Here is a 22,564-nt window from a genome sequence, read left to right on the forward strand (position 1 = left end):
AGATAAAGTCCACTTGCTCGAGGTTAGAGAGCATTTCTATGGAATCAGAAAATTTAGCACTTTCATGGGACGAAGTGACTACTTTTATTGCGAGAAATGCACGTCCGGTTACGGGACGAGAGAGGCATTTGCAGCAACACGAACGTCTGTGTCGCGACGTAAACGAAGTGATTCTCGAAATGCCAAAAGCGGGGGAGTGTGTCTCCTTCAACAAGATACAGTACATGCATCCCTATCCCTATTTCGCGGTGTTGGACACGGAGAGCGTATTGGAAAAGGACGCACTCGTTAAGGACGCTGTGAGTGTGCACAGGATGAGCTCGTACTGCATCGTTGTAGTGAGAAGTTGGGACGGAAAAATACTAGGCCTAGATGGCTATTTGGGACCCAACGCGGCAGAGAAATGCTTGCTCTCGCTCAAGCGATTTAGCGATCAATCGATAGGTTGAACAGTTGTCCCGCGCCGTTGGTCATGAGTATGGAAGACCACTTTCGGCACGCGAGCGCTACGCACTGCGAATTTTGTGGAATCGAATTTAATCGACATACGCGGAAGGTGTCGCATCACGACCACACCCGCTTCGTAGGGCCCGGTTCTTCGAATTTTGTCGCGACGCTGTGTGATACGTGTAACCTTACGTGTCGTAATACCAAAGAACTCGTCGTGTGCGTGCACAACCTGCAATACGATTTGAGCTCCCTTCTCCGCCACATGCACGTTCTAAATCTGGGCGAGCCGTGGATCTTAGCTTCGAGTACGGAAAATATAAGAGGGTTCAACATTGGCGATCTCCATTTCCGCGATACCACGCAGTTTTTCAACCTGTCCTTGTCGAACCTGGTGGAAACCCTGCTCGCGAGCGGTGGCGAGAGCGCGTTTCATTGTACCCGCCAAATGTATGGTGACCGTTTCCGGCGCCTCCTCAGGAAGGGCATTTACCCGTACACCTTCGTCGACAGTATCGAAGCGTACAATTTGCCCGCACTACCGCCAAAGGAAGCTTTCAAAAGTGACCTGAACGACCAAGAGATCACGGACGAGGACTATCAGTACGCCCTAGAGATTTTCGAATTGTTCGAATGTAAGAACCTCGGTGGTTACACGCGTCTCTACGTCACGCTCGACGCCTGTCAGCTCTGCGACGTCGTGCTGTATTTCAGGAAGATCGCGCTAGAGACGGATGGGATGGATATCCTACGCACCGTGTCCCTCGCCAGCTACGCGTGGGGCAGCGCTCTGAAGCTCACCAAAGTCAAATTCGAGCTCATGAGCGATCGCGAGATGTACGAAACGATCGAGAAGGGAATCAGGGGAGGCATTTGTAACAGCTTCCACAGATACTGTCGGGCTAATCACGAGGGGTGCGACGATTACGATCCGCAGCAAGAAAAGACTTTTATCCAGTACCTCGACGTGAATAGTTTGTACCCGTACGCGATGACTTTCCATCTCCCGACAGGTGGTTTTGAGTGGGTCGATCCTTCGAGGTGGAGCGAGATTGATTTTCTCAACATTCCTCACGATTCGGAAGTGGGTTACGTATATGTGGTAGACTTGTTGTATCCCGAAGAACTGCACGCGCTCACCAGGATTTTCCCCTGGCACCCGAACACAGGTGCGTGGACGAGAACGAACTGTCCCCCTACCAGCGACACCTGAAAGATGCGTTGGCGCTGAACGCCCCTCCCACAAAGAAACTCTTGCTGACGTGCTATGACAAAGAACGCTACGTCGTTCATTATGCATTGCTCGCTCTGTACGTGAGGTTGGGCATGAAAATAAAACGTGTTCACAGCATCCTCTCGTTCCGCCAAGACGACTTTTTGCGAACCTTCGTGCAGAGAAACGTCGCGTTGAGGAATGCCGCGAGCACGAAATTCGATAGACTTCTGTACAAAACCATGTCGAACAGCACGTTCGGTAAGTCGATACAAAATGTGAGACGCATGAAAAGGTACGCAATAGCCTACGACAAAGAAAGTGCACTACGAAAGGCTAGCTCCGTCGACAGTCAGCATTTTCTCATTCTGAGTGACAAGTGCATCTTGTACGAGATGAAACAACGCCGCATCAAATGCACGCACCCCCTTTACGTGGGCTTTGCCATTCTTGAAATATCCAAAGTCCGAATGTACAGCTTCATCTACGAGTCGCTCTTTTCTCGCTTGACATGTCCAGTGCAATTGATCTATAGCAACATGGACAGCGTAATTTTTTCTCTCACGTGTGAAAGCCTAGAAGAGCAGCTGATGAAGATTGAGAGTGAGTTAGATCTGTCTTCCTATCCGCCAGACCACCCACTTTTCAACGACGAGCACGCGAACCAGATGGGGTACTTCAAAGACGAGACGGGGGGCGGAGTTATTCAGGAAGTCGTAGCCATCCGAGCGAAAATGTACAGCATTCTCTTGGCTGGGTCACACAAACAGATCGCGAGAGCCAAAGGAGTTAAGAAAGACGTGGTGCGGAAACATTTATTGCACGAAGTGTACCGAGATTCTCTGTTCAATGAAAAGGCGGTCTCTCAGAAGCAGTGCACCATCCAGAGTATAAAGCAAACGATGTACACCATTTCGAGACTCAAGAAGAGCTTGGTCCCCTACGACGACAAACGCTATCTCGTGGATGCCGTACACTCCTTCCCTTATGGGAGCTGCGAATACGGTAAGCTTTACGGGTGTTTTGACGCGTATCGCATTACGATAGTACTCCCTCTTTGTGTAGCACCGGAAAACCCGGAAGAGAGCCCGAGACCGTCGACGTCAGGCATCGAGTAACCGTGGAACAAAGAGCTGCACGCGCATGTATTCGAGAATAAAAGTTCTAGTCGAGACATGCTTCTCTCTCTCTCTCTCTCAGACAGGAGAAGCACGGGACATCGTGGCAGTGTGGTAGCGGAATGGGTGTACGAAAAGAATGACCATTCCGTCATCGTGCTGGCGCAGTGACCCGCGCAATGACGGCGCTGCGATGAAGATTCCCCTTTTCTGGCACGTCTGATCATCTCGTAATGCTGCGTTCGTGAGATCAGACAAGGGAGGGAGGGTGCGGACATCTATTGACCAAGTCCTTTGTATGTATTCAATAAAGATGTTTCAGTGAAAGAACACACAGAGTCTCGTCAAAGTTATTCGGACTGTTTAATGCTTTGCATGTCAATAACCAATCGGTATTTCAATAAATCAATGACAAAATTGGCGATGTAGACTGCTTGCAAATGTCGCTGCTTCCGCAGGGCGTGCTTAATATGAGCGATGGCACGAGCGAGAAGGTCCACGATGTCTGCAGCGATGTAGTTGAATTCTGCGTTGGCCAAGCTCACAAATTCGCTCATTAGTCCCAGGGGTCCGTCTGGAACCGTTATGAAAACGTTCTTGTAACGGGCGTAGATCCGACACACCATCTCCTGCAGCGGCCCCGGCGAGATCTCTCCTATATTGCCAAAGCCTACCATGTCTATCACGTAGCGAAAAGCAGTGATGACGAGCTCGTTGCGGGGACTTTCGCCGTTGAAACATTCCTTCTCCACTTCTTCCCAAGAAGCGTGGGTGCGGGAACAATTTTGTAAAGAGTGGTAGCTGAACATCTTCACGTAGTGATGACGCGAGCGCGGTGCGCGCTGCCTTTATACAGATAAACGCGCGCGCGCAAAGAACGGAGAATGAAAGCGAAACTGAAAAGCCACCCGTCGCCGCTAGGAGCGCGCGCGCGCGCGCGCGCAGCAGAGAGCCGAAACCGAAAACACCCGCGGCCGGCGCAGAGGGAGCTAGCAGCGCGCGCGCATGCGCGGACGGGTGGAGCAGAGGGCGCGCGCGCATCCATAGCTGCCGCTGCGCGTCGCCTCTCTCAGTTTCTCTCGGACCGTCGCGGAAGACGGACGTGCGCTCCGCGCGCTCACTCAGTTTCTGGCTGGATCTCGTAGAGAGCAGACGTGTGTTCTCCGCGCTCGCTCAGTTTCTGCCTGGAAGTTGCCGCGGGGGAAAAGGTGAGTGATTTGACGCGCTCCTTTTCTCGTATGTTTGCCGTGTTTAGCGGTGACCGCGCTCGTGCTAAGCCTTTTCTCGCATGTTTAGCGATGTGTGGTTCCCGCATGTGTTAGCTGCGTAGTGTTGAGGTTAGGCCTAAGCGATCGCCCCCCCGTAAGCCTTTTCTCGCATGTTTAGACTTGTTTTGCGGTGAGCAAGCCTGTTGACGCATGTTTAGCGATGTGTGGTTCCCGCCTTGTGTTAGCTGCGTAGTGTTGTGGTTAGGCCTAAGCGATCGTCCCCCCGTAAGCCTTTTTCCCCGATGTGTACTGTTTTCTGTTTAGCAGTAGCGGTTAGACCTTTTCTCTCGCATGCCTAGACTTGTTTAGCAGTGCTGCCATTTTTACCTGCCGCTAGTATCTTGTTATGTCTTTCTCCTCTAGAGCTATGATGGTGGCGCCATCTGGTGTGATGCCTTGCAACTAAGTGGCCACCTGTCGTCGATCTCTGCAACTGCTGGGTGCAAACTACCAACATGGCGGGCGCTGGTCACTCGGGTGTTGCGTAGCGGCTTCTTCGCCGCGGCATCGTTGATTTTCGAATAAATTGTTTCTCTCCACTCTATTTCTATCTTTTTATTTTATTTTCTGCCTATTATTTTTCTTTTTTATGGACTCTCATAGTGCACAACGCTCAGCTGGTCTGGACACGAGTTAGACTTTCCCCAATTAGTGTGGTGGCTCCCTGGAGGGTGCTGATTAATGTGGGGGGTCCCAATTAGCTCTAATTGCTAATTAAATCGTGTTCAGGCCAGTTGAGCGTTGTGCACTGTGAGGGTCCAGTACCTACTACTTGCCTGTGCCTGTTCTTCTTGAGTTGTCTCCGAGTGTAGGTGGTGTAGGGACGAGCGTGACCTTGGAGGCGCCGCTCGGTCAGCTGCGTGACGTAGGGAGCTCCCGGTGTCGTTGAGGAGAAGCCGTGAGCTCGCATTTCCATTCGCATTGATATTCTGCCGTGACGGCCTTCAATCGGGTCCTTCTTCACTCAATTCACTCAGTATCTTACGGGATCCGCGAAGGAGAAGGGAGTCGATACTGTGACGTAGCCAGCAACCGTTTGCGAGCCATGTGATGGGCGCTCCTATGATGCTTCCCGCGTTAGCTTGATGACCTTGTGACGTCAACCACACCCGTCCCGTTACATGCTCTCTCGGTGTGCTGAGAGATTTCTAGAGTGCGTCAATACCCCTCCCACGATTCAGAGGTCAGCTATACAGGATTATACTTTTTGCACAAGAAAGGTCGTTGTTTCTGGTGCAGCCCGCTCGTGTGAAAACCAGAGACTTATGAAGGGCCTTTCGCAGCTCCTTTAAAAGTCCTTGCTAGCGTGTACCATCCATCATAGTTGGCTGTGCACAATAGCGTACTTGCTACCATGACAACTGCCTGAATGGAAAGGCTTCAGGTAAATGCCACGTAGAAGAAGGTGAAGACGAGAGATTGGGAACGAGGTCACTACGAACGAGGACGAAGACTACACGCGGACCCCGGACACACATGCACGTTTGAATTCCTTTCCATTAGGGGCCCTTTACAGCTGCAAAGGGCACCTTCGCGGAATGAGTTCGTGCCGGTGACACAGGGCAAGAGCGAACTCCTTTTGGTGTTTCGTTCGGAAACTATGCCCAAAGATATAATAGTGAGGTACTTAGATAACAGTAACAGTAAACATAACATTACACTCAATGAATTCAAAATACGCACTTCAATTGCATATCTGTGCGCAGAAATGAAAACACGATTGTGCCTTCAGCTAGCCTTCGTTAGAGAATACTGTCGTCGTATCGCCCTTCGTTCGAGGCTACGGCATACGCCTTTAAAGATGAAAAGGGGATCGCCGATCTCAGCTTCCCAATAGGGCCGCTTGGTAATAGGAGATTTTCCTTTTCGCCGGGTGTAAAGTCGTGCAACGCCTTTCCGTTAGGTGTCCATTTGTGCAAAAAAATTCGAACGTGCCCGAGTACCAGGGGTGTAAGGCTACGTTCCCATTGCCGGCCGGGCGCTCGCGGGGCAGGTAGCGGGTACCATACGGCAGCGGCAGTGTCTACAACGACGTTCGCCCTACTATCGAAATCGTCCCGACGACAGCGAGACTAACGCGCACGCTACGCATTGAAGCACGTAAATAGCGCATCGTAAAATAAACAATGTCATCCGAAACGGACAGTCGTATCCTTCTTTCGTTTGATTGGTTGGTCATTGCCGTCCAGGCGTCGACAGTCACTCGAGGATCTTCCTGATTTTTTTTCAGACGCTGTCAGATATACGTATGTCGCCACAGTTCCCTCAGAAATCGGCCCAGGTCGCAGATTCTCCCAGAGCGTTAGTCATGACTTTGCCCATCTCCGTGAGGCCGTCAACGGCGAGGTCTTTCAATATCACCGCGACCAACGACTGCTTGGACGGCGCCGGAGAGCGGTCTCTGGTGACCTGTAAGCGACCTTTCAGACCTCACGGGCGCCGTTGCTCTAACCAGGTGGCGGGAACGTAGCCTTAGTCTGTATGTGTAAGTGTAATGTCTAATAAGAAAAATGTGGCATTGAGCACAATAAGGTCACTGTCAAACAGGACCTGGTTCGCCCCCGTCCTTCTTCTTTTTTTTTTTTTGTGTGTGTGTGTAAAGGACGTCATTCGATAGTGGTCACAAGTTACATGTGGGGTTAGTACGATCTAAGATGCATGGACAAAGCATGCAGGCAACAAAATGCACGGGGCAGTAGTCACTGATGTGCACATCAACAGAGGGTGTTTATTTTTATCCCTTACATATTTTGTGTGAAAAAGCTATATGATAGCAGCACAGATGTCGTTTTTGCAATTGAGTCGTACGGCCATGCGGACATCATCTCGAAGAAAGTAGGCAACTACAGGATGACTAATTACCAAAATCTACTAATGAACTCTTTAATTGGCGTCTGTTGGGCAGCACTGCTACATCTGAATGCATGCCAGGTCTTTCTTTGGGACACGAAAAAGGAAGACTAAGAGGTGAAACTCCCTCTAGAAGAAAGCGCCCCAGCAGAGAACGTCACGTTGTGAGAGGTAGAAAAAGGCAGACTAAAGTCCCTGAATAGTAGCGACAACTCCTCGTTGTCGCTTCTCTTCGCTTCTCACCCTTCTCTCCCGACAGTGGCGCTGCCTGGATCACTGCACCGTGGCAGACGACAGCCGTGTTAGGGCCGGGTCGCTTTATGCGAGCAGCAGCAGCAAAGCAGCAGCTGTGCAGCAGCAGTAACATGGCAACAGAGCAGTTTTCTGCTGGCGCGACTCTGCTGCTAGAGGAGTCCCATAGCTTCGTTTTGAATTAGCGGCAGCAGCGGCGTAGGACGTCAAAAACATGCTGTCAACAACGGCATTATTTACGTTTCGAACATTCCGAAGGCGTACGCAGTAGCTAAGCCTTTTAGTCCACACACGTAGGAATGCAATTCTACAGAAATCCTTTGCAGGTGTCGCAGTTGAGTTCGTCGCTGCCGTCGTTGCAAAGCTTGATGGAGTCGCGGACTTGCTCCTATGAGGTATGCAAGTTCGTTGCAAAGCTTGTTGGAGTCGCAGGCTTGCTCCTGAGGTATGCAAGTCACACTGTCTGCGCAAGAGAATTCATTTTCTGCACATGCACGCGTTCCCGCTTTTGAGGCTCGAAGCGATATCGCCTGGACCAACGGCATTAAAGTTACAGTCTTCACTTTTGCTCATATAACGGCTCCAAATGCATGAGACTGCGATCGCTGGTGACTTAGGGGTGTGTGCGAAAGGTTCCTTTCGACAGGAAGCCGATGTAACGGATGCCGGTGCTTAGGACGTGGCTGTTTTACCGGAAACCGACAGACCTTTCGATACTGCGGTCTCAAAATGTATGTCTCCACGTCGCACATGTAGACCATGCGTTTTTCCTCAATACAGGCAAGCTGCCAACGTACTGGCAATTGCCAACGTACAACGGCACTGGCACATTGCATTTGAAAATTGAGGCTTGATTCTATTTTTCCTTTCTCCTTCTTTTTGCCTTTTCCTTTTTTTCCTGGAAGTTGATCACTGTTCAGTTTTTGAGAAACGGGAAGGTGTTGTTTTCCGTCTCCCGTCCGATACTGCAGGTTGGACAGTATCTACTTTTCGAAACTACTGCAGGAGGAGGGGAGCATATGTTTAATGGTTAAGAAAAGAAAACAAAAGAGAAAGGTTAGCCATGATGTAGGCTTGCTATTCAAAAATCAAACAAACAAACAAACACTGGTACTGGGAAGACATACAGGGTACACGCATTTTGCATTTTTTGTTGTTGCTTCGCAGAGGTAACACGCAATCAATAAAAAAGAGAAGGACAAGATTTTAAATGCGCCGTGTTGTGTTACCGACTATAAATGATTTCCAAAAATTATTGTCGCAAACGACTAATGCATTTAAACTCATACATTATTCGCAGACCCCTTTTGTGCACGCGTCGCGCCCTGGCGAAAATAGCCACACGCCATTTTCATGTCGTGTCCCATCAACCAGTGCAGAATTCGGGACGCTTATGCATTAGTTTATTGGGGCATCGGGAAGTGATTTACATCCGAAACATCTTTTCGCTTGAAATCCCCGTGATAGCACGTTCAAACCACATGAAAAGTTCGCAATGCTCCATTTCATGTGTGAACTATGTTTTCGTCACTGTATTGCTCCGCGAGCTCACCGCGATGCACTCACAACCAGCACTTCTCGCGCGCCGTATGTTATATGAACGCCATTGGATACAGGTCCTAAACATTACCGATCCCCAGTGCATGGAACGTAGCGTTGCAACACGTAGGAACATCGCGACGTGATGCGTCACAAGAAAAATCAGAGAGACTAACGAATTGATTAATTTGAATAAAAAAAAAGGAATGGAGATTTAGGCTTCACTAGTACGAGACCAGCAACTCCACATTACTTCCATCGGTTACATTGGTGTTTTGAACGGCACTGTTTCTTGGTAAATAAGCTCCCTATAGAACTAAAAGAACAACGTACTTGGGCCACGTTCTTCCATGAGCATGGTAATTGGAGAACGTTCGCCGAGCTGTTTAGTGTCCCGTTAAGTATACTCCGAACGGTGCCTACGATACAATTCGCTTTGCATTGCGAATCTAGACATAAAAATCCCACATCTTTAAAGCTATAGCTTGCCCTCTTGTCCTAGCTACATCTTGTAACTTCGATGGGTCGTCTAGCGAGATTTACGTGCCGCAGCTCGCTTAAACGGTGCGCAACATATGGGAGCGTCAAAAATGAGTACGTGACAGGAGAAAAAAGAGAATAGACATCTCAAGTCATTGTGAATATTTACTGTGCAAAGATAGGACCGCAGATATCCACCGTGACCTTACGCTGCGCAGTTGGCCTCATCAGACTCGTCTGGGCAATCGATTCTACCATCGCATATGTCCGATGACAGCAAGCATTTCTTTTTCTCTTCGCACAGCAGTTCGCCTTCCCCGCATTCAGGCATTGGGCAGTCCTTTTCATCGGTACCGTCTTTACAGTCGTCGTCTCCGTCACATCTGTACGAGCTCCGAATGCACTTGTTGTTTCCGCACTTGAAGCCTCCTTCACATTCGTAACTTTCGCAGTCCTGCTCGTCCGAGTCGTCCGGACAGTCCACAATGAAGTCGCAGACGTCCGTAATTTTCAGGCACTCGCGCTTTGGTTTGCAGAGCTGTCTTTCTTTCTCGCATTCGGGTAGAGGACAGTCTACCTCGTCAGATCCGTCCGCACAGTCCTCCTCATTGTCGCATCTGTACTCGCTTTTTATGCACGCGAGATCTGTGCACTTGAATCCAGGGCAGGTGCGGTTTTCACAATCGACCTCGTCAGACCCATCTGGACAGTCCTTCTCCCGATCACAGGCGAGGTAGTTGGTCATGCATCTGTTCTTGGGCTTGCAAAGGAACTCGTACTCATCACATTCCGGTAGAGGACACTCGTGTTCGTCCTCTCCTCCTGCGCAGTCCTGATCACCGTCACATTTCCAGTCGCCCTCTAAGCACTTGCCATCTTCGCACAGAAATCCTTTGCAGGTTTCGCAGTTGAGTTCGTCGCTGCCGTCGTTGCAATGCTCGATCGAGTCGCAGACTTGCTCCTGAGGTATGCACGTCACACTGTCTGCGCAAGAGAATTCATTTTCTGCACATTCTCGCGTTCCCGCTTTTGAGGCCCCTAGCGAGATCGCCTGCACGAACAGGATTAAAGTTGCCGTCTTCATAGCTTATCATGTATAACGGCACAGCACGCGTGAGACTGCGTTCGCCGATAACTTGAGGGGCGTGTGCGAAATGTTCCTTTCGACAGGAAGAAGGCGTAACGGATGCTGATGATTCGGAAGTGCCTTCTATGCCGGAAAGCAACAGACCTTTCGATATTGTACCCAGGAGGTACGCCTGCGCGTCGTTACTCAGTACAGGCAAGCTGCCAACGCGCTGACGCTCGCACATTGCAATTACAGATGGAGGCTTGATGCAACTGTTTCTCTTTTCTTTTTTTTCGCTGGAGGTTGGTATGTTTAGAACCTTTGAAAAAATTCCTACTTATGTTGGCTTCCAAAAAAAAAAAAAAAAAAACTAGTTCTCCGTCCCCCATGCAGTACTCGAGGTTGGACAATACCAACTCCATGATAGACAAGCGTGAGCGATGGACAAGACACGTAAACAACACAACGGGAACTTTTAATCCTCAACGGCGCTCAGAATCTATCATACAGCGGTCACTGGATCTGAGCGATTACACGATCCGATCTGGATCTGAGCGATTACAGGTGTATTGCGATTCTGAACCTGCATGCACTATTGTTTATTGGCACGTTTTCATTTATTGTGACGTAAGGGAACCAAACGCGGGATTGACTTGCATCTGCATTACTTCTGGCAGGTACATCAGGTATGCAGCGTATCTATGCTTTACAAACTGAATCTGGCGATATCTTAATTGGTCCAAGGAACAGGCGCCAGATACCAGGATGTGTCGTCCACACAATCCGGTACCTGTTCCCATCCGCCACGTACACATGGCGTTGTAAGGTTTGTTTATGTTGCGCAGCTTTTTATATGCATGTAAAAATGTGTATTTCACGGTACGTTATGCAAATTTCAGGGCTTGGGCACTTCGTCATAAGCATCACAACTTGGATGGTCTTCTGAAGGAAGCTGCTCTCAGTATCCACTTCAAGCAAGCGGCGAGAGGTTGTCAACGTGATAAGCGAAGGCATTCCATCCATGTCATTGCACCTGGAGGAAATCAAGGATAAGCTGATCTACGACGTCTTCAGTTACCTCCGGCTTATGGCAAAAAAAAAAAGCAATTTTTAGGGCCATCCCACATGACTGCATCGAAAACCATGCCTCTGCGTAGACATACTCCTTATCATCATTGATGATTATGGTATTTTTATTTATTTATTTATTCATGTGCATTCCTCAAGGGCCTCACAAGGGCGTTGCGTTTCTTCAACGTTTCTCAGCGTAAGACAGGAGCCGCTGGGTCAGCTCACAAATATATCGTCATCCAACTGTTTTTCAGCCTTGTCGGACACCGTGCAGGCAGGGTACGAGGGATGTCAACAACATACGAGGGGTGTTCAAGTCAAACCGGGACTTTCTGTCTCCCGAGTGTACAAATGGCTCGCGCTACTTCTTTTTCGTCATTTTCACACCGGACAGGCCTCCGCCTTCACCACGTGGTGGTCCAAAGTTTGTGCAAAACTGAAGACAAGTGCTTGACAAGATGGCCGACCGAGGTGAGCGCGCACATCGAACAGCGAACTGTCATGAAGTTTCTCGTGAATGAAGGCGTAAAGTCATCTGAAATTCACAGAAGACTTCAGGCTCAGTATGGCCACGATACTCTTAGCCGCAGCAAAGCGTTTGAGTGGTACAAACGGTTCCGAGACGGCCGTACATCAGTGCAGAACAATCCCGGCCGGGACGGCTCAGAGCCCAGTGTCGGAGTTCCTGAGAACATCCAACTTGTGGAGCGCCTGATCCTCAAGGACCGACGGATAACATGTCTCGAACTGGCTCGAAAGACGGACCTTTCTGTAGGAACATTGAACACTATCATTCATGAACACCTCCAGTTTCGGAAAGCCGGGCCTCATCACGAAAGGAGTCCTCCTCCTACATTGCAATGCACGCTCGCATACCGCTCACGACACGCACCTTACAGGAACTTGGCTGGGAGTTGCTGCCACATCCCCCTTACAGTCCAGACCTCGCTCCCAGGAATTTCCATCACTTTAGGCCACTGAAGGCGTTCCTTGAAGGCTGCCACTTCAGCTGCGACGACGAGGTCAAGAATCCGGTCCGATCATGGCTGCTAGCGCCGGTAAGGATTTCTACGCTGCTGACGTCCAAGCTCTCGTGAAACGCTGGGCCAAGTGCATTAGTGCAGCTGGAGGCTACGTTGAAAAATAAAAGTAATTTCTCGCCTCTAAGTTCATTTTACTTTTGCGAAAAATGAAAAGTCCCGGTTTGACTTGAACGCCCTTCGTACTTCAGACATCAGTTTAACAAATACCTAGATGTGCGTGACAAATGTGCAAGATGGAACACCCTACTTTTGCACCTTATATGTTTCCTCATATCACACCAGTGTATTCATGAGCCCATACTGGCTCACATTCGATGTCAGGGGTTGCACACTAAGGTATCCAGCACGTTGAATATAAAAGATGTGGAAATGTTTAAAAAATTTGAAAAATATCAAAAATACCTAGATATGCATGACGAATGTGCAAGATGGTGCAGTGGTTTGTGCTCTTGTGGGAGGCGGTTTGCAACTTGTTGACAAGTCGTCGGCCTTATTTTTGCGCATGTTACACCGCTGTGTCCATGCGCCCATACTGGCTCAGAGTTTGATTCGCTCTCAGCAGTTGCAAGCTAACGTGTCCAGCACGATGATAATAAAGGTTGCGGAAGTTGAGTGTTTATGTAGTCATCTTTTATTGTCCCTTATTGTAATGTATGTCCAGAGCACTGACCAATTGCGTTAAAATGGGGTAGTTGGTATCGGGTAGTCATAATGATGTTTAAGCAGCAAGCTCTGAGCAACCTGTCGTCCTGTCCTGTCAACAAGGTCGTCTTGTCTTTTGCTGGTAGAACATCATTATAATCACAACACTGATTTCTGGATATAACTTATACATGTTTATATTATGCAACACTTTTTTTCACATCAGCAATGCACAAGGAAAAATTAAACAGAGCTTCGAAGCCTGCGAATTTGAGTTTCTGTGTTTGTGACCCATTAATATAGGTGTTGATTCTGGCACAGGAAGGAGTGCCACTCTCTTCAGTTGGTGTCAGTTTCTGAATGGGTACCAAGCAACATTATTGCCCATAGTTTTACGATAGACTGCTCTGTGAGGGATAATACCTTGCAGAGGCTATGAGTACTAAGTAGTACCTACACTCTTAGAAATGAACTTCACCACATAGCACGCTCCTAGCCAACCATCACCCCGAATGACAACGTTCTCGCCCCTGACTTGTTGAAAACGGGAGGAGGAGCCTATCTTGTGCCCATTATGCACGGCACAAAATAGGCTCCTCCTCCCGTTTTCAACAAATCTAGAGCGAGAACGTTGTCATTCGGGGAGATGGTTGGCTAGGAGCGTGCTATGTGGTGAAGTCCATTTCTAAGAGTGTACCTTTCAACACTGCGTATCCAGTTCCTTAAGCATCGTTGCCACGAGTAGTTGACCGCGTGACGATCGACAGCTTTCAGTTTTAACTGCGTACGGCGCTGTCCCATATCGTTCTCGCAGAAACCTCATATGCATCGTGAACGAAACGTGCGGAGTACACTCGTGTGACAATCAGACCTTTTGTTGAAGGTGTTCCGAGTATGCGACTCCCAACAGCTGCTTTTGCATATCCACTTGCTCAAATGCTCAAAATACCGAATGGTACGAGACAAGTTCATAAATAAGCGTGAACTGACTTGACTAGGTCGAGTCATACACGTAAACTCCCTCTTGTTCTCCAAATGAAGACGTACTGACACTGCTGTTAAGCCACATTTTACAATACGCGTCTTTCGTTTGACCACATGCAGCAAATTTATTGCCGTCGCCGTGACCCTCGAGCACCTTTTGGAAGTCGTCTGCTCTCATCGCTGCAAAAGGCCGCGACAGCAGACGATTTCTTCCTCCAATCACGGGTCTGCCACGATGTCGTCGTAGGGGATATCGCTGTTGCCAACACAAATCGCGATATGCTGGCGCTGCTTTTATCAACTTAATTCGTTTATTTAATAACCGTGAGGATTCTGGACGAGCAGGTAATCCAAAAGATGTGGGCTCGAGTCCTAGAGCTGGCTAACCTTTTCAGTGACTTCCATCTTTCATAACTGAATTCACAGTATTGCGTTTTCAGCAATGAGGAACCGAATGGTGCGCTTTGCAGATGGACCAGGGTCTACGGGACCGTCCCTTTAATGCCGCCAAGACACCTCTCCTTCTCTGTAAAATAGGTCTTCTCCACTCGCCCAAATGCCCCACTTGCGCTGTTGAAGCTGATGTTCAACATCTTCTCTTCGACTGTCGCAGATTCGACACCCCTCGAGCCACGCTCAGACGACGCCTACTCGAGCTGCGGTGCACAGACTTTTCTCTGACCACTCGGCTCGACCCAATGCGACATCCCACACAGCGGTCTGTGACCAAAGAAGTTATAACTGTTTTGAGCGATACAGGTCTCATGAAGAGCCTGTGAACTCAAGACGTGTTGTCTCATTCTTCAGTGCCCCACTGTCGCCCTCAACGCATTAACCTCATGTATGAGTTTTTTTTTAAGTCAACTTTTTCTGTAATCCATCTCACCCTTCTTTCACCGTATGTTAGTCATCTTTTCTTTCTTTTGTTTGCCATCCTTATCATAAACCTATTTCATCCTTCTTTCACCGTTTTTTATCCTTTCTTTCCTATTTTCTTTTCTTTTTCATTTATTTTATTCTTATTTCATTTATTTTTCTTCTTTCTTTGTGGAATAGCATGGCGGCTTCCCGTTTCGCTGACCTTTCTCCCTTTTTTTCCTTTGACAGGGTGTCCACCATAACTATACAAGTAATTTTTGAAATAGAAAAATCACCTTTTTACAGGTTTTAACCAATGGCGATGTACACCACCTCTAAAGGCAAGCTTTAAGAGGGTACAGGCAAGCTTCTGTGGCGATGCATTAATTAACTTTCGCTAATTAACTTTTCAATTATGAAAGATAGGCGGTTGACCCAATGGGGAGATCATGTCCCTTGGGGCCACTGGTAACATTGCCGTTTTCTGAACAAAAATCGAGACAGTTACAGCACGAGGGGAGGGCCTGGAAATAATGCGATCTGGTGGTAATTTAATTTTTAATTATGAAAGATAGGAAGTTGACTCAATCGAGAGATCTAGTTCCTTGGGATCACTGGCAACATGGCCGTTTTCCGAGCAAAAATCGAGACAGTTATAGCACGAGGGGAGGGCCTGGAAATAATAATGCGATCTGGTGGTCATTTTTCGACGCTCAAGTAGAAGCGCTCCCGTTTTCCTTTCCTCTGTATGCGGGGGAGGGAAAACGCTGTTGCAGCGCGCCATGCGGAAACGAGGGCGATTAACTTGATAGTTGACAAGGAATATTTTGAACCGAGAGAGCTTTGAACGGGAGCGCTTCTACTTGAGCGTCGAAAAACGGCCGCCAGATCGCCTCATTTCCAGGCCCTACCCTCGTGCTATAACTGTCTCAATTTGTGTTCTGAAAACGGCAATGTTACGAGTGACCCCAAGGGACTCGATCTTCCCATTGGGACAAAGTCGTTAGTAACGCGTTACCTACTACCGCAACAGTAAGGAATAACGTAATGCGTTATGTTTTGAAAAAGTAGTGAGTAACAGTAGTGCACTACACAATAAAAGTAACTTCGCCACCTCTGCTTCACAATGACTATGGGAAGCTACATTGCTGTTTATGAGTGCGGCAAAATATCTTGCAATGTAAAAGAACGACCATTCGATAAATTTCAAGTACATCACAGGGAACCAGGTGCATTTGTGCATGTTGCTTCTCAAGCTTGCCGTCCTGGGAAGCTGTGTAGTTGCCTACTCAGCAATTTGAATTACTGTGAAATTTAAGTACTCATTGTATAGCTCATGCTCAATGTATATTTTTTCAGGAAAAAAAAATTCACGACTTTTGCGCAGCCACGTGCGAAGAACTGCCAGTTATAGTATATATGGTCCATGGCTAGATGTGGCTTCGGTTCTGTTCTGTTCGGCACGCACGTGGCCGGTGAGAGTATGTGTGGGGAGCGGGGGGGGGGCAGCCGGGGACGGAGCCCCGTGCCTCGTGCCTCTTCAGGGACCCGCCGGACCCAAGGCCCGACGGTTGCTAGGCTCCAAGAGACGTGAGGCGGAGGGCTCAGGCAGGACTCATCCGAAATCATACCTGGGGCCCGTAATTTCTCTCGCCGCCAACAGTAGAATTTCAACTTTCGGGCCACTTTGCGTTCCCTTACCGCTGGGTCATTTTGTCGCCACGCAGCCAATGCCCGTCTGGTTGGCTTGTCCGCTGGATGTGTTATATCGTTTGCGTTCTGCAGCGGCGCGCCCAGCTTTGCACTCCCTATCTGCAGACGGCGTACGCACTCGTTAATGTTACATATAGCCCAGCAGAGGCTGGGCAAAGCACGCTACATACATTGTATGTACACGCTACATACATACATTGTATGTAAGTTCAGTTGAGCTCTATGAGATGACAGAAATCGAGTGGTAGTCTCCACATACCCCCCACACCCCTACGCCCCATGGATCCGCGCCCGATCACACGGTTAGCTTCTTCTGTTTGAAAAGAACCTGCACTCGCTTCGGAGCTCGGCTCACAGGAGACCCCGTGCACACTCGAAAGCGGTATCTTACAGTCGGTCACCTAGACACCGTATCAGTACATAGCCCTGTGTTATCGCTCGCTTGCGTCCTCGCCACGTCGTTCAACAAACACGACATCGCTGACTGTCCGGGGAAATTGCATCTCTGTGTGCAGTAGGACGTTTCCGGTGATGTCTGAATAGTTCGCAAATATGATCTCGTGGTGATGGTGGTAATTATTGCCAATGGCTGACTAGGATTGGACTGTATACCAAGTAAGATTTCACATTTACTAACTTGGTCGGGAACTACGAAAGCTGAAGCAACACCGCCCTAACCATAATCGTTAGTTTTTCTTCTATTTAAGTTACGTAATTGATTCACAATAGTCACTTGGTTTCTGAGCGCTGAAGTCGAACGGTTGGTTCATAATTATTCCATGTGTTCCATTGTAGACGTATGCTTTTCCTCTTAAATAAAGTCATGGTATCATCCGATGAGTTCAATGGAGGATGCCCCCTCCCCGTACGCATACCACTGCCACCTCCACCATGATTGAGAGAAATACCGAAACCCTTCCGTAATGGCTTCGAGTTTAATCTGTAGAGGAGGTGGTGTTCCTCTACATGAGTCCTGACCGGCGATGATGGAATGTCCCAGCGGGCAGGTGGTCGTGGCCTCACGCTAGGACGGTGCCGGTAGAACTGCCGTGCCAGCGCCGTAGCGCGTGGCAGCAGAGGCGCGTCGTCGTCGTCTTCCACGGGCCGCCACAAATCATTAAGTTGAAGGATCAAGTGTGAGTTATCTCTCACAAGCATATCTCTGTTGATAGACTCGTAGTCGTCACTATAAAATGACGATTACAAGTCAGCTAATCGCCACGTGATATTCCCTTTTTTATCATTCATTGTTCTCCGAGCGCGCGCTTCCGTTACCTGCCCTGTGTTTATGAAAGATTTATATGCAAGATATAGCCAGCAGCGTCGTCGGCATCCCTACACGAGTGCATCTTATTTTCCGATGGGACTCGATTGTGGCAGCCAATGGCGTAGCAACTCATTACAACACCAAGAAGAAGAGGTCTACAGATGGCACCTCGAATATCTCCTTTACCTGTCATCGGAATCTACGGCAAGATTGTAGCAAATTACGGGGAAACTTCTGCCTTGGTCCCCTGGCGTTTTGTTGTTCTCTCTTTTGCAAGCAGTTTCGTTTATTTGTTCGGGTTTATTTTCACACTGCGGTGTGAGTCAGGAGTGGTAATTTTTGAGGACTGTTCGTATGCTGTCAGGCCAATATAACCGATGGAAGCGAGAGCTTGATTTTAGCGTAGAACACGTTTTCGCAGAACCAGTTCCGAGCGTCCTACAGACACTTGCTGGAGTGGACTTAAGACGCTGGCCCTGCAATTTGGATTCCGGGTTTTTGGAATATCTGAAAAATTCCCGCCAATGTTTCAGATTGTTTGCATCTCTTGCATCATGTTGGCATCTCATTAGAGCCAGGTGTTCATTACTTCCAAGTGTTTCGTACCCGCCAAGCGTTTCGTTCGTTTTCTCTGGCTGGCCAGTAAGGTAGAAGATCCAAGAATGAAATTGTTACCTTAGCCAATATGATTCGTTACATACAAATTACCAACCACGCTTCCCATCCTGCATTGTACCGAAACTGTGTCACTCATGTAAAAAAAAAATGTTTTGCCTTGTAGATGGTTAAAACTGAACTTCACCACATTGTACGCTCCTAGCCAACCACCATCCCGAATTATCTCATTGTGTGCCCTGATTTGTTGGCAATGGAGGGGGCACCTATCTGGGTCACGTTATGCATGTCCCACAGGGGGGGGGGGGGGGTCTGCTGCCGTAGAGAGCAGACTTGTGCGTAACGCGTTACTAGTAATTGCGTTACTTGTAATCAATAATTTTACGAGTAATCAATTACATTTCCGTCAAAGTAATTTTTCGAGTAATCAATTACTTTCCTGAGTAATCAATTACCCAGTAATCAATTACATTTTCCGCACAGACTGACAGAACTTTTCTACGTTTTGTCACACGTTCCCCATGCCTTTGTTGGGTTGCTCGGTTATCGCGGGCGCAGGTCATCCTCCAGTCCTCCACCCAGTTCTCGAATTTTGGGGCTCCCCTTTATCTAATCCCTTCGTACTCTTTATACTTCAATGGGCCTTGCCCGGCTTCAGTATGCTTCAGTAGGTCAAGCGCTAGAACTCTGGATCTGGAGAATCGTTCTTACCAAAGGAATGCACAATTTTGGGTATGCGGACATTTCGGTACAGGACGTTTCGGTACAGGACGTTTCGGTACGGACATTTCGGTGCACGGACATTTCGGTGCACGGACATTTCGGTACACGGACATTACGGTACACGGACATTACGGTACACGGACATTTCGGTACACGGACATTTCGCTACACTGACATTTCGGTGCACGGACATTTCGCTACAAGGACGTTTCGCTAGTACTGTCCACACGTTGTCACGTCGGTTCCGTTGTAGTGATAAATTAATAAGATGCTATCGCCTCTTAGGAGCCAATATTTTATATACAGGGTGTCTTTATTCAGGCGATACAATTTTTTTATTAAAAAAATATAAGGGCTAGGGACATGCTGTTTTCACTTCTATCATCTCTGGGCCGGCGGACGTTCTTGGCCATATGTTTCTCAACCGTCAAATCACTAATTATACCTAAAAATCGTTAATTAACTTTTTCATTATAAAAGCTTTTTCAGAACAAAAATCTGTTCGGCAGATCGTCCGCAAAAAATTCGTGAAGGAACACCATTTTTTCTTTATTTCTTTCATTGCGCACCTTACGAGACGCGTCTTTTACTTCACCCTCAATGTGAGATGGTGAAGGAGCCTCATGCTTCGAAGATGCCATCACAGTGCCGCCTCATGCCTAGAAGATGAGCTTTAACTTGCGGAAACAAAAGAAAAACACATGTATGGGGCGACGCTATCGGAACTGCCCTTATCTTGGGCTGCATTTTCCGTTAATCTTTTTCCAGGGCACCAGAGGCGACAGTGTGCTCTTTCCCCCTCTCACATTGGGGGTAAAGGAAAGACGGGTTTCCGAAGATGCGCAATGAACAAAATAAGGAAAAAAATGGTCATGAACATGAAAGAACTGATGTTCTGAGGCTGGAACAACATAGAAGGGGCAAATACATACAAAGCCTCAATTTGCCTAAGAAATTAACGATGAAAGATGAAAAGGATAGCTAGCTGTAGGCTAGCTGACTTTCATCTTTCATAAAAAAAAAATGGTGTTCCTTCACGAATTTTTTGCGGACGATCTACCGAACGGATTTTTGTTCTGAAAACGTCTACGATATCAGGTCACCGAAAGGAACCGATGTTCTCATTGGGACAACCTCGTAGCTTTTATAATTAGAAAGTTAATTAACGATTTTTAGGTAATTAGTGATTTGACGGTTGAGCATTATATGGCCAAGAACGTCCGCCGGCCCAGAGATGATAGAAGTGGAAACAGCATGTCTGTAGCCCTTGTAGTTTTTCGATGAAAAATCTGTATCGCCCAAAAAAAGACACCCTGTATATATACTCAACAATATTGCCAGTTACTGATAATAATAATGGGATACTGATGAATAATGCATTTGTATATAATCGTGAGCAGCATCTGTGTGATGACACCACTATAGAGGGTGTTTTTTCAAGCGGTACAGAATTAATGATCAAGCTACGCGAGCCGTACTTGGATGCGGTTTTCGCATGGCCTGGTGCAAATCCCACTTTTTTTTTTTTCTAATTCGAATAACTAATTGATCATAATTTATCAGTCGACTTCTTCACAAAAGCTTTTGATGACAAAAAATAAAATAAAATTTCAGAACAGCAGGCGATCCTTTTTTTATGTCCACACCCTTTCCTCGAAATCTTCAACGCGGACGTGAGGTTTAAATTATTCATCTCCCATTTTTTTACAGTGGCCCCGCTCACGTTGTTTTCGCTTTCTTTTTTGCCCAATGCAAGGAAAATGCTGCAGACGAGTGCTGCAGGCAGTGAAACAGCGACTTGTTCAAAGCAGTCACTGGACCATATATATGGCAAGCAGGTTTCTGATACGCTAAACAAAACACAATTTAATAAAAGTTGAAGTTATACGGTGATATTGTAGGCAACTCCTTTCAGATAACGCAACAGCTGCGTCTGGTCGTAGTTCGCAGCCAGCGTCTTCAGTCTTTGTGCACAGTCTCTGTATTTTTTTGGCTGTCGTTCGCGGTGGCCCATTACCAGGAGTTCCAACCGATGTAAATTCATTGCGTCTTCCTTGTGGAGAACGCCGAGGAACTTCCAGATAGTCGGGTGGGAGCACTGAACATGCGTCTGAAAACCGCGATGCCAGCCTTCCAGGCTGTTAGTCGTCTTCGGGTCGCAGCTCAGAGCCGATTGATGGTGGTTCCATATCGCTATGGGGAACCGTGGGTCTCGTCTGCCTTGTCCGGTCCTTCGGCCGATGAAGTTATCCTCGAAGTAATCTAGGACAGGAAGGAGATTTTGCGGAATATTCTCTTCCAGAGCATCGAATGCTAGGGCGACGTCGTCCTCCGGCACCAAAGCTAGAGCAGCAATCATTTTGACTTTTAGGCTGATGTCCGGGTCAGCTGCGTACAGTTCTTGCAGGCCAATATTTTGGACTTTCCTGTATATGCACTGAGATAAGTGGAAGAAGCATCCACGCACGACAGTGTTAGGGAACACATGCTGGAAGGCATTGATGGCCGCTTGCTCAAAGTCCAGCACTACAACGTCCGGTTGGTTTTCGTGCCCGCACTCGTTCTTCAGTGCTGTCAGTAGTGTGATATACGCTGTCGTGGTCTTATGTGTCATTAGTGCATAAACTGCCGGAAGAACAGAACCGTTGACCCTGCAGTGGACGGAGTATAACTGGAAAAAGAGCTGTGGGGCAACTTTGAAAGTCCCATCTGCCAGCCAGAAGTCCGAGGATCGTAGTGCAGACAGCATCGCTGGGCTTCCGAATATTATAACTCTTTCGGTGTGTCCCAAACCAGAGTCATAAAGCAGGAACTGAGTTCCGTCATTTTTCATGGCATACTCCGCCGGAATTGTCAATTCGCTTAAGCTTGTTGGGAGGACATGTGGTCTCTGCTCACGGGCCCTGTTCCTCCTGCAAACACGAAATGACAATCTTACATATAAGAACACGTACACAGTAGCGCACGATCCAAATTCACGCGGTGCGCTTCAGAGAAAAAAAGAAGAGACAGGGGTAGGCAATAATGCCATAATGCTCATTTTCTCTGTGACGAAAAATACGAACGCACCTTACTTGCACTAAATTGGCGTAATGGTGCTACCAAACAACACTCTCATTTCGAAGTGCCATACATAAAGTCGCATGTCATGCATATATGAAGTAGCTTTTATACAGGATCTCGCGACCTAAAGCCACCAATTGTTATTATTATCTTATACAGAGTGTTTCACCTAAAGTGATAAAACTGGCGATGTACTCGCCGCAGGATTGTGGGACTTTCGGCAGTTACGTTCTGGGAACTTTTGGGCTCGCGGACAAAAGCTCGCCCGTAAAAGCTCACCACTTCATTAACCATGTTGCGTTACGCTGCGGAATTATTGGTCTTACTTTCTATCATACAGGGTGTTCAA

At 47.9% G+C, this 22,564-nt stretch overlaps 3 protein-coding genes and 1 long non-coding RNA gene across 5 annotated transcripts in view; 2 read left to right on the forward strand and 2 right to left on the reverse strand.

Moving 5' to 3' along the window:
- The first annotated feature begins 3,870 nt into the window (after positions 1 to 3,870).
- Positions 3,871 to 4,590, forward strand: LOC135366013 (uncharacterized). Its single transcript, XR_010414058.1, has 2 exons — positions 3,871 to 3,986; positions 4,410 to 4,590. It is a non-coding gene; the product is annotated as an uncharacterized LOC135366013 (long non-coding RNA).
- Positions 4,591 to 9,314: 4,724 nt separating this feature from the next.
- LOC135366566 (very low-density lipoprotein receptor-like) lies at positions 9,315 to 10,363 on the reverse strand. The gene has a single exon (XM_064599315.1). The coding sequence runs from the start codon at positions 10,249 to 10,251 to the stop codon at positions 9,373 to 9,375; it is 879 nt and encodes a 292-aa protein (XP_064455385.1). The 5' UTR covers positions 10,252 to 10,363; the 3' UTR covers positions 9,315 to 9,372.
- Positions 10,364 to 16,989: 6,626 nt separating this feature from the next.
- The window catches only part of LOC135366567 (baculoviral IAP repeat-containing protein 7-B-like), a 31,894-nt gene continuing 26,319 nt past the window's right edge, over positions 16,990 to 22,564 (forward strand). For both annotated transcript variants that reach the window (XM_064599316.1, XM_064599317.1), the window contains exon 1: positions 16,990 to 17,162. The gene's annotated coding sequence lies outside the window, so the exon portion shown is untranslated. The remainder of the gene's footprint in view (positions 17,163 to 22,564) is intronic.
- On the reverse strand, positions 21,035 to 21,511 carry LOC135367535 (uncharacterized). Its single transcript, XM_064600830.1, has one exon. The coding sequence runs from the start codon at positions 21,509 to 21,511 to the stop codon at positions 21,035 to 21,037; it is 477 nt and encodes a 158-aa protein (XP_064456900.1).

Source organism: Ornithodoros turicata, chromosome 8 (genome assembly GCF_037126465.1).
Source record: "Ornithodoros turicata isolate Travis chromosome 8, ASM3712646v1, whole genome shotgun sequence".
NCBI classification, from domain to species: Eukaryota; Metazoa; Arthropoda; class Arachnida; order Ixodida; family Argasidae; genus Ornithodoros; species Ornithodoros turicata.

Excerpts from the sequence above, each read along its gene's own strand:
- LOC135367535 (XM_064600830.1), bottom strand. The coding sequence starts at position 21,511 with ATGATTGCTGCTCTAGCTTTGGTGCCGGAGGACGACGTCGCCCTAGCA.
- LOC135366566 (XM_064599315.1), bottom strand. The coding sequence starts at position 10,251 with ATGAAGACGGCAACTTTAATCCTGTTCGTGCAGGCGATCTCGCTAGGG.